Here is a 12,861-nt window from a genome sequence, read left to right as displayed (position 1 = left end):
TTTGCAACTTTCCTACCATTCAATTTCCTGACCAACTGTCAGTGCAAAAATTTAATTTACAAATTATGAGATATACTGTAGAAATATTCTGCAACTAGATTCTTGAGTGTAAAATGCTTACACAGTGTTCCTTTGGGCCAAGTGATTAGGGTCAAATTGTCTCTCTGTTCTATGGGAGAAAATTGCTTGCTTTTAGTAGGAGGATATCGTTACAAAATGGAATCTAAATCAAGAAGCTGTAAATTGCTCCCAACCTTTAAGTTGTTCTAGGAGAGAAACATGATTTCAAACACAAATAAAACCAACAGGTAATAGTCCAAAAGATAATTTGACATGACAAATCTACAGTTTCTTCACTACTCTTCTCCCCAAAGCCTGGACACACTAAGACATGTCTACAGATGAATCAGCAAAACAATATATACGTATATATATTCGTATGCAAATATTGATATTACATTCATTACTGATTTTATTCCTAACTAACTTAAACAAGTTGTGCTCTTAAGTAGTATGTGGACTACCCCTCAAATAGGGATTACTGGTAATTAAAATGGAACTTTTTAAAATGCAAATGGACATGGGTATTGGGGCAATGAGATCATAGTCTCGGTTTCCTGTGTGAATTACTTCTGACTACCAATTTCAAATTCACTTTCTTATTATACTTGCTGGAAACGCTGGGCTTGCAGTTATAAACAGTAAGGAAATTGGTGGAAAAGGTACAGAAGAAAACAAGAACAGAAAGAGGACAAGCCGAAGTAGGTCATGTAACTTAAAATGACTTACTTAGAATTTTTGTGCATGGATTCCTGAAAAGTATGTTGCAGTATTTGCCCAGTTCCAAGTTAGATGTTCAGACTAAATTTACTTCCTTTTAATCAAAGTCTGTATGTTATGTTTTATACTAATATAAAAATAAAGCATCTTCTTAATATGAAAATGGAACCCATTGCTAACCCTGTTAAATGAAAAAGCTTTTAAAATGCTTGCATGTCAATTATATTTCTATTTTTACAATGCTGACTTCTGCTACATTTGAATTTTAGAAGTCAGTTTCAAACTTTTTCCACTACTCTGATTTTTTCCTGTAGTTTTTCACACAATCATAATAAGGACATGAAAGAGGAGAACCTTCAAAGTCACCTTTTCAATTAAGACAGCTCAATTGAGTACAGCCATGCTGTACTGAAGTAACAAGCTACTTGGGCCGTAGGTAAGAGGAAACACTAATGCTAAATAGAGACCTGCTTTATTTCCCAAGCAAAATGGTAATAATAAACCTCCCTTGGCATCAATAGCTGTTGAGGATTCATCTCCTATAACCCTGAGTTATTTTTTGTACGGATAGCAAGAACAACTTTATCACTTTAGAGATTAACATTTTGGTAAAACTGGCATATCACTTTAAATCAAGTTATAAAATTATAATACTATGCTAGTTAATAAGTACCGTATATTAATCAAGATGTAAAGACATAAATGGGTGTTGGAAATTTAAACATGAACAACCAATCCCTAGCAAAGAATAGGAAGTCAGAAATTCCAACTTCTATTCATGAAACTAGTTCATGAATTCCTCCACAGGTAGTAGGGATATACAATACCATGGGGGAACTGTCAAGTATAATTAATTCTTCTGTGCAATGTTAGGGTCCTTGGAGGAAGAACATTAAACAAGTATATATTACAAATATACCCTCTCCCTTTCTAATAGACATCCAGAACAATAATTCACAATGAACTATATTAAGGGAAAGAGATGCTCATTGCAATACCAGATGTTGTCATTACATTCTGCAATAGAAAGAAAATGTTATATGTTTATGTGCCCTCATACTATAGAAAAAAATAATTCTTTAAGATGTGCTGTAAATAGATGGAGGAAACAAAATGAATGTTCTGATTTAAAATTCCATAATATCAGCTTTCTATAGTGTCAATGAACTCATTTGGAGTCCTCTGCTTTCCTATGGCTGCAGTAGAAGCTGAATATAACCCCTTTCACTTGCAAACATTTTACTGGACAAGGTAAGAATATATGATAGGGCTCTTGTATCACCAGGCTTCTAAGCTCAGTGGTGTTGTATTCTAAAGTAATCAGACAGGTACTTCAATATGGACAATGTAGTAATATGTTCTAATACTATTAAAAATGGTTTGCATGAATTATGTATATAATAGAAGGTTACTATAGCCATTACTGGCATTCTATGATGATTTCCATATTCCTTGGAAAGAGTATGTAGCCTGTGAAACCCTGTTCTAGATAGTACAGTAACCCAATCCCATCTAATACAGTGAAGTCTTTCTGATCCTTGCCACACATAAATATCATAAGGATTAAGAAATACATTAGTGATAATACCAGTAACAGTTTATAAAATATTTATAATATATCTTAATGCCATTGCATCTGAGCAGCCCTTCAATGAGAATCAAAGGGACACAAAAGACAGGAAGAATTATAAGTCAGGAACTGGGGTGAATGGAAAATGAAAGCACAATGGCTTGAAACTCATTAGTTTTCTCACACATTCTCAACAGTAGTGTCAAAAAACAAACAAAACACAACAGCAAAAAAAACCAAACATGAGAATACTTACGTCATAGCTTGATAAATATATTCAATTCCATAACGCATTGCAAATTCATCTACAATTTCTTGTGCAGCATCATCAAAATACACCTTCCAGGCTTCATCACCTCTCACTTCAGGGATTTTTACAACACCATGACCTTTAACTTCCGTCAAGTAATGGAATAGATTCTAAACGTAAGAAATTTTTCAAATAGGAATTTTAAGCTTTTAAATGGCATTCTAAAAATATGTCCTGTATAATCAGCAATATGCTCATTAACTTAGATTTTATTTATTTATTTATTAAAGGGTGGCACCGACAAAATGTCCATGACACTAAATGCATTTGTGTGTCTGTGTGAGTGTGGGTAGTGGAACTCTGGTAGTATAGGCCTATGATTCAGCACTTTGATCTATCTCACATAAAGTCACCTCAGTGAACTGGCACAGAGAGACTGCAAAATAAAGTTGCGCAGAAACTTTGTGTACTCTCCTATACACCCTTGATAATGAATTAAATCATGAAGTTATAAAGAAGTATCAAATACAAAGAAAATCTCTGAAAGACACACACCCATTCATCAGTGATTTTATTTTTTTACTTATTGACAAAAGTAATCTATATGATTTCTCTACTATACAGAAATGGTTAGTCTTCTTGATGCTAGCAAGCGTGTGGAGGATTAAATACTAAAAAAAAACCCAAACCACTGTTGGGGGAGAACTTTGTTGACTCCACCTCCTCTTTTTTTTTTTTCTTTTTTTTTTTTTCTGACTCCTGCTGACAAGAATGATCTATTGATGCTACATTGTTCCGTCTGACTATGAACCTTGGTATGCCAACCAAAAATAAGCTCATCCTGAAGTGTCGCAGTAGTTTTTAATCAACGTTCTATTTTTTTATCACATTTTTCTTTATCTGTGCAACAACTGAATAGTAAGTTCTATAATAGCTTGCTTTCTTTAACTTCTCCAACATACCTCATGTAAACAGGTGTACTGCACATGGTAGGGAGCAACTTTCTCCTCTCCTTTTATTTCAACACTGATTTTCAATCTTATAGCACCAGAGACAGCAGATTTATCTGTACGTTTTTCTGAAGGGCAGAAAAATAATACATTAGTAACTATGAAGAATACAAACTGTCATTTGAAAAACTTTAATTTAGAGCCAGAAAGTCCAGCTGTTGAGAACAAGATAATACCTTTTAAATACCTCACATACAGTTCAGGCCATGAAGCTGAACAGGCTGCATAGCACTTTAAGCAACACTTTCCCTTTTTCAATAGAAATTATTTCAATTTTCTATCTGGTATCTGCACTAATTATTATTTTCATTATTAACATTTTACTTTAGTTATGAAAACTATAGCAACAGCCCAAACTACTATGTCTTAGAGAAACTTAAAATGTTAGAAGAAATCTCTTCCAGTTCAGCTAAGCTGAGTCTTACAGAAGAAATTATATAAATAACTTATTTCTAAAGCTAGTCCATTTAGTTGCTGTCATTGCTGTCAATGACAACTGTCAATGAATAAAATTTGGAATTCATAATGACACATCTTATTTGTAAAATATCTTATTTGTAAAAAATATCTAATTTTAAAAAGGAAATTAAGCAAAGCTTTATTTCCATTGTTAAAAAGAAATCAAATACACATCCATACATTTTACTATGCAACAAAACATTGGCCAGGGAAACAAGGACCATTGATAAGGAAACAAGTGCTTTACAATTTCAGAAAGTTATGTCACACAATTCACCTGAAGTATTTCTGAGAACAGGCAACCTAGATAAAAAAGTTACTGACAAATTTTTGTTATCAAATGTAGGAGATTAACTTTTAAATGGTTACTTCAGAACACTTATTGCACACTAAGGTTTTCAGAATTAAAGAAGAGTTTTATGCTTAGATTTAGATTAAGGGATTACATTCTGAGACACACTATCGTTGATTTACTTCTGGTTCAAAGAGTGATACTTTTTAAGACCTGACCAGACAAGAACGTACAATCATTAAAGATAACAGACAGCATTTTGAGCTTCAGCAGACTACCTTTAATTTAAGACTAAACATGTAAACACATTTAACATGCGTAAAACAGAAGAACAAACAAGTTTCATGAATAATGATGGATGTAAACAATGAAAAACAAAGATGATTAGGTATAGAAGAATGGTACATACATAATCTTAAAAAATGTAATAAAGTGAATGTACACAGAAAATATTCACTAGTAAAACTTTTTATCATATAATAATACTGTGAATGGACTAGTCTGAAGTGATGGCTTTTCTTACATTTTTTTAAAACTTTTATATTAAATTGAAATATTTGTCTTTGTTGTGATTAGTTTGCTTTCTGTAATTATAACTCTGGATCGAAACCCAGAAAATATCTTTTATTTTCAAATCGACCTGTAACATCTAAGATTTTAAAAATTGCATATCAGATATGTAACCAAAGCTACATATTCTGAAGTACCAAATGCTGAGATTCTACCTAAATTTGTTAAAAAACAAAACAAAACAACAACAAAAAAAAACAACAGTAAGAATCGTACCTAAATTATACCATACATCCATTTCTCCACTCAGTGTTCTTACTTCAATTATTGTTTGCCCAAGGAAGTCATCTGATTCCTTTTTGAAATGTTGTTTTACTCTAGACTTGATGTCATCATCTTCATCCCATACTCTCACTTTTATTCTATCTGTAGAGTTATGGCATTCACTGTAAAAACAGTAATAAAATTAAGCATGTCATATATAAGCTGCGTACATTTGTACTGCCGTCTAATTCATTGTGCTTGAATTCTGTATACTTGCTTAACTTCTTTATGTGACAGTATACCAACAACTGCAATATTGAGTGAAATAGAAGTTCATACCGTATTGCCATGGGAAAGCTAGAATTAATACATATAGAAAGTAAACAGAGTAACTTGACTGAATTATGTATACATGTGGATAGCATTTATGAATGTTATAAACTACTGAACATTGAAACTATCCACTAACTTATAATGTGTACTTGTTGATGCTATTAACAAATATCTTAGGAAAGATACAGTCAGATCAAGTATTTTTTCATTCATGAACATTATGTAGTTCATATAGTAGACCACAGAAGTAGTGGCCTCTAATGTAACAATAAAAAATGTAAGAAAATCTTAGAGACAATTTTCAGTATGGGGCACAAAATTTTTGAGTAACTGATTTGTTTTACTCTTCTCCAAGACCTCAGTTTCCCTTGTAAGGAGAAGTAGGGACAGATTGCCATGCACTAAAAAACTGCAAACTGAAGTGGCTTATTAAACCCTCGTGAGTTGAGTTAATTTGAAAAGCTTCTGGATGAATGAGAGTGATCCGAGTGAATAACATTTTTTGGTCCCAGCTCCAAGGTCTTAGTCTGAGACTCGATTAAGAATTCTTGCTTGAATTCTATTCTAAGCACTACCACTGCTCAATGACCTATTTCAGCAATTCCAGCATTAAAACAGTAATACTATAACTTATCTCCCAACTGGTACCCCTCAGGGTGTGTTCTAAGAATTAATTAGCAGTGGTAATAGGCTTTGGAAGTATAAAGTGCTTTAAATGCCATTATTACTGTCAGGGATAATCAGTCACTAAAAATGGCATGCACTTCTACCCTGCCTCACTGTGACATCACTCAATATCACAAAAATATTTGTGCCTGTTCATATTCCAAATTTCAACACTGAAGATATCTCTGGTAATTAAAAAATATGTTGTTTTGTGATTAGCAAGACTAATGAAATCTGGTTTCCTTTTGTCTTATGGCCAACTTCTCTGACATCTAGCAAACTGCAATCATCAATCGCATCTTCTCTCATAATTGGGATTTTCATAATTACCCCTTCATATGGACTCCCTGGTGTCTATTACAGGGTGAGCTCATACTGAGGGCACTGTTAGTATCTCTCATCTCTGTTTGTCTGTTTTCAGAGAACGTGACAGATGCAGTATTAGGGAATCCGTGAGATTTCTTTGAGTGACTGCAAAATTCAGAAGTTGTTGGCAAGGACATATAAAAAATAGGAAGACATAGATGCAGATGGATCAAAGAAACATCCTTGTCTTAAGAAAATAGGCTATACCCAGAACCAAAGCATATAATTTTCCTAATGGGTAGCTCTGATTAACACTGACAGAGCCCTGAATTGCATTTAGTTGCGCACTCAATAGAAATTTTAAACAAGGATTTTGTACTGTGGTATAGGGAGATCCACCACTGGTGAGGCATTTATTTGACCCTCACCACCATATCTGTGCTGTTAGTAGAAGTCTTGTTCTTGTTTTGCTTCCCAGGGAGATGCCACCTCAGGGAAATGTACTTCAGTACAAATACCATGTTTTATTCTCCCGAGACAACACATATTTCCCTCTAATGTAGCTGATTAAGCTACATAAGCTGATTAAGCTGATTAAAGTAGCTGAATATTTATTCAGATGGTCAGCACCACTGTGCCTTTCCCTGATTCATTCATCTTTCCTACATCTTTTTCTGCTTTAATTTTAGGTTAGTGAGGCATGGTGGTAGCACTACCAATGGGTTTATACTCACATGTTAATCATCTTGTCTAAACCTTTAGTGATCAGTCAGGTCTGCTTCTACATGTTTGTAATGTTCCTATTCGAGACCCCAAAACTTACATAGACTTGTGATGCTGGAAGGGACGGGGTGGATGAATGCATTTTTACTTGCCTGCCCTGCAACATTGAGATTGAAGGGAGATTTACTATTAAGCTTACAGAGCTTTCTCTGTGTGATGCTGTTTACCTGCCCAGCCTCTCAAAAACAGCACTATGTAAAGAGATAATGTAAAGACACATCCTGCTTTAGTCTATCTGATAACATCTTTGCAGAACTATGTGGCTTTGTAAAAATGTGGGATTCCTACCTCTGCTTAATCTGTCCAGGAAAATCAGCCCAAAGAATTCAAGAAAATGCAATGTATGTCACTCTCAAAACGTTCCATCTTCTAGCCACTCCCTATTACATGCTTAGTAAAAGTGTGCACTAAGGTGAGACACAGGAAATGCGGGAAGTAAATTGTTCTTTAGCACACAGAGACTGAAGGTACTGACACTTTTGAAAGCTGAAAACGTTCCTCTATATTCAGATAAGATGGATAGCAGAGATAGTTTTAATAATTTATCAACAATCTGGTGTTGCTATAACATTTCTGCATTTACAGAATACTGCACAGACATGAACTAATAATCCTCATGGCATTCCTGTTTTTATGCTAATGGCTAGAGTAATGAAAAATGTAATAAACAATGTGTACTATAAGAAGACCCCCACATAAACTTGCTATTAGCTACACTTTCATGACCTGATTTTAAACCTCATCTATGAGATCTGCATCCAGTGTTAAAATTACAAATAATTGATACACAGTAAAGAAATAACTGCTAGTAAATGAAGATGATGATAGAGAGTGTATGGCGACTAAATTGCCGTTTTGTTAAAAATAAATAAATTCATAATAATAACATAGTTTCCTTGTAAGTCTTCAGTAAAAAGAAATGTTACATCCACTAACAAATTTGCAGACTGTGAACAGTTAGGTTAGTTGGAGGTTTATTCACCTCCTTCCCTCCCCCTCCTCCAAAGTGATATTTCTATAACTTAGAGAAAAACATTTTAAAAATAAAATATACTATCTCATTAAAATTCTGCAAGCAATCAGCGAGAAATTTTGGTTGTTTCCGTTACACTGTACAAGTGGTGCTCTTTAAGGGAATTCTAAGGAAAAAAACCATCCAGCTGGATACCTGCAAGATGCCAGAAAGTCTCCATCAGAAACTCTGGACTGAAATATCTGAAATATGAAGCAATAGTCAGCTTCAACATGGAGATTTCAACTATCATGGTGTCTAAACTACATCAATGCTGTTTGGTGCTAGAAGATAACCTTTTCTCATCATTATCTGCTAAAATATACAGCAGTAAGAATGATCAGAGACGGTCTAGTTTGTACAAACATGTTTTTTCCTCCCTGAGAGTGACTGGAAATCTTCCCAGGCACACTCAGTTGGATTTTATATCTTTATCTTTAATGGTATTTTCAGTATATCACCAGGAAATCTTCAACAATATCAGAGATCAGACAAATTCTAACAATTTAATGATGACCCTTATTTTGGCCAAGTGGCAATCATTGTCTTCACAAAAACCTCTTCATTGATCTAATTTAAGTCACCCAGTGTATGTTTTCATTCACTGAATGGAGTAAGAGATTTCCATTGAAGCTATTTGTCAGAATCATATGATGTCCTCGTGACAGCCAAAATAGAAGGAGTAATATAAAATAATCATCCAGTTATATGAAAGACTTCCGGATTAGACAACTGCAGCTGAAGTGTTAACATAATGAGTGGTTGGAGGAAACATGATCCCTTCAGTCTGCAAGGCAATTTGGAGAGGTATGCTTGCTAAACAACACTGCCACAAACAAACAGACAGATTTCCATATTTCAGCAATTTGAGTCAGCTGTTGAAAATAGTCAAGAAAATCATGAGTGAAGACTTCTATTATTGTGTTAGATGCTCCTAAAGCACCAATATATTTAGAAGTTTGTACAAAACTGAAAACCATACAGCCAACATATTTTTCTCCCCTGTAACTGAGTGGTCTCTCTTCCCATATCAGACAGGTTCAACTAAAGATGCAAGCAGACAGACAGCAGTAAGAACCTGCCTTTGTTATGGGGCTGAAAAAAAAATCACCTATCACTGATGCCTTGTTACTCTTTAAAACAATAAAAAAACTATTCTGATATCTCCTTTCTGATAAAGTGAATAAAAAAAAAAAAAAAAAAAAGAAAGCCCTTGCTACCTATAATATATTAGTTAAAGGAACATCTGCTGGCCTATTTACTTCTCTTGTACAAAAAATATACATTTCAAGGAAAGTTGTAATCTTCCTGTGGTATTCTTTAGCTGATAGTTAGTGAGGTGCATACAGGTGTACAGAAGCTCTCCTGTAGTTATTGCTTATGAGTTCTCACATTGAAATCTATGCCAGTATCCCAGGTTTCTGTGGCATGGACATTTAACAGAGCATTACAGGACGTGCTGTTAGAAACAATCACTCTCTGCTAGCCATACAGTCATATTAGGATTATGTATGATTCTGCAACCTGAATACTGCCCTCACTCTATTTGCTGTGACAGAACAAATGCACACTGGTGAGCCATTTTTTTCCAAGTCCTTGTTTCAGAACAGATTGGGAAATTTAAATGAATGTCTTGGTAATATGATTAAATACAAGATTTAAGATTTTTTGATGTATTTTATTTCTGAATTTAGCATTTAGGAGATATAATGATGATTAGTATTAGATTTAGACAGGACGATCAAACATCACTAATAAAGCCTAACCTAAATTAAACTTCCTGAAATAGTTATATTGATCCAGTTTAGATTTAATCTTGTGATTAAACATTTATAGTTTACTTAATACACTTTAGAAATTCTCATAAGCTTTCAAGTGAAATCTAACATGTTAAATAACTCAGGGAGATTATTTTAGACAGTGTGTTATAAAAATAATTGAAAATATATTCAGTTCAAGGCACATACAGGAGATTATATATGTATATACAGCATATATTCAGGAGATTTATGGTATAGCATTTTTTTAATTAACATAATCGCTGGGCAGCAGATTATAGTAATACCCAGAGATGAAAAAAAATAAAATAAAATTCAAGTTTCCAGTGATTTTATGGTAGCCCTGCTCACATCTTTGAACAAATAAATTTAGAACTTCATACCAAGTTTGCTGAGTTGCTCATCCAACTCTTGATATTATGCAACTCATACAATTAAGTTCAAGAAAGTAGTTGATCTCCTGCATTTTTTTACTCACAGTCATTCAGTAAGATATGACACTTCAACATCTACTGGAGTAACACAATCCAAAAAGAAAACATGATCTACATACAGGTAGCCTGTAAGAAGTTTATGAGTGTGATGAGTGTGTTTTTTTTTTTTCTTTTCTGAATTGACTATTCATTTCTAGTACTGGCTTTGAATCTGTGTAAGGAACGGACATACATTGTTTAGTATAGTTGGGTTACTTAGTACCATTCCTCAGACAAATAGAAGAGGCAATTAGGGCCATACCTCTTTCAAACTCACAAGGGGAATGATAACCTCTGCAATCAAAAGGCAGCAGATTTCAGTCAAAGAACAGAGAAGAGAAAATAGCTGTTGTGCTACATGACAGGGAGATCATCGCTCATGTTAAAACATTGCACCTTCTTGAAGAAGACAAAGATAATTTCAAATGACTGAACCCTAAGGAATAATGAGAAATAATGTCTTCCTTGTGAAAGGAAAAAGGAAGGAATTAATGTTATATCCCGAAGACAACTATTTTGTTTTGTGGTGATTGGCTATTTTTAAAATTTTCTTTTACACATGGTGACTAACTGTAGATCCTGAATCCTGACTGGGCAGTCTGCACGATCCTGAGCTGTTCTGTTACTGCTTAATAAATTCATGGATGCTTATAAAAATGATATATCCCCTTTATCATCACTGATACAAGGTTTCATCAGATAAAGTTGTATCAAATTAACACTCAGTTTTGAATAACACTGTTAGGCATAAGATTAATAGACTTACATAACAAAGTTCCATGGGTTAGACTATTGTAATGTGTTACCAGTTTGCACATATTCTCAGTAAGTATACAAATAAGGCTGTGTTGTATTTAACACCGGAATTTTACATCCTTTTAAAATTATTATAATATCATCTTTTCACAATTTACTATACTACTGTTTTCACACACCTTCCATATAATATCTATTGATTTTATCTGATAATACTGTTGAGGGTACTTTCAGGGTAGACTAGAGCTTTTCTGAGCTTACAGGCACACAAAAAATAATTTCATGCAAAATTTTCTAAACAAAATCTAGGGCTTATATTAGCCTTTCAGAATCCTTAATTGACTTTGACAATAGCAGTTAAATACACATCATATACTGTGCCACGTAGTAATCAAGCTGAGAAAAGAATAAATGCTGAAATACTTTTGATACACATAGAGGAATAACACTAAAAAAACCTGATATTATTATCAGATTAGTACCATTCTCAGTCAGGAACGTGTTGTATCCTAAAGCAATATTTAAAGGAAAGGAACAACATAGCATAAGTGAATTGGAATTTCCTGTACTGTAATATCTCTTTCTGAAAGAAGTTCTGAGAGCATTGCCAGAGTTAGAATTGGCATGAAATCATATTCAAACGTTAGTAAACGTATTTCAGATTGGAACGTCTACTTTGTGGTCAGGCTTGAACTTCTGTAATGTGCCGACACAAAACGATACCATTTTCAGTTTTGGGGCTGTAGCCAAGGAAATGAGACGGAAGGATCCTACGAGACTCTCCAGATCTGACAACACTCAGTCTTGGAACCATTACAAACAACCCAGCCCAGAGTCTAAAGTGCATCAGATATTATGATGTGCCTCAGTTTCACCTATGGTAATCATACTGTTTAACAATTATTTTTTTTTTTTTAACTTTCATGGTTAGTGTCTGAGGCATAGGAATGCATCTATAACATCTAAGGTCAAAGTCCAAACAATTTGTTACTGAAGTTCCCTATAAAATTAGAATAGACACCAACAATAGATTCCTCAACAAATATGAGATCTATGAATACTATTGATACAGTTATAACAAAATTGTATGCTCTCCCCATTCAGAGCTATTTTATTAATGCTATAAATGTACATAGTATAGAAAACATGCTTTCAAATTAGGTAAGTTTTTCACTTGGTAACATTATATCACCTAAAATATAAGTTAAAAATGCAAGAAACAATGTCATCTTCTATACTCACAAATAGAATTTCTCATCCCATACTGGATTCAAGTTTCCAAAAATAGTCTTTGTTCTCCGCTTATTTTTGCCAACTTGCACGGTAACATAGGGGTCACTTGAGCCAGTTTTGTCCTTAGCTTGTAAGCCCTGAGCGCAAAGCACTGCAACAAAAGGAGAAAATGTGCTTTAGCCCTCATAAGCCTTCATTGCCAAGAAATAAATGAAGTGGTGACAGCAGCAACAGGAAACAAAGATCTCAGAATGAGGGCTGCTAAAACAAAGCTTTCTGGGTCAATTTTCCCAGCTTCTGTTGCTCTGGAGATAGATAAGGTTTTTTCTAGCTACCGTTCTGGACTGAATACAATCTACAAACATTGTTTAATAGGCTAATAATTT

General features: G+C 34.0%; 1 protein-coding gene across 12 annotated transcripts in view; it reads right to left on the bottom strand.

The window, feature by feature from the left end:
- The window catches only part of UNC13C (unc-13 homolog C), a 222,125-nt gene that overhangs the window by 80,547 nt on the left and 128,717 nt on the right, over window positions 1–12,861 (bottom strand). For all 12 annotated transcript variants that reach the window (XM_040569745.1, XM_040569746.1, XM_040569747.1 and 9 more), the window contains 4 exons: window positions 12,485–12,626; window positions 5,148–5,317; window positions 3,563–3,678; window positions 2,607–2,770 (listed from right to left, as the gene is read on the bottom strand). In XM_040569745.1, coding sequence (XP_040425679.1) covers window positions 2,607–2,770; window positions 3,563–3,678; window positions 5,148–5,317; window positions 12,485–12,626 — 592 coding nt within the window. The remainder of the gene's footprint in view (window positions 1–2,606; window positions 2,771–3,562; window positions 3,679–5,147; window positions 5,318–12,484; window positions 12,627–12,861) is intronic.

Source organism: Cygnus olor, chromosome 11, assembly GCF_009769625.2.
Source record: "Cygnus olor isolate bCygOlo1 chromosome 11, bCygOlo1.pri.v2, whole genome shotgun sequence".
In the NCBI taxonomy this organism is placed as follows: Eukaryota; Metazoa; Chordata; class Aves; order Anseriformes; family Anatidae; genus Cygnus; species Cygnus olor.
The sequence above is the reverse complement of the archived record's forward strand: the minus strand, read 5'-3'. Positions and strand labels throughout refer to the sequence as shown.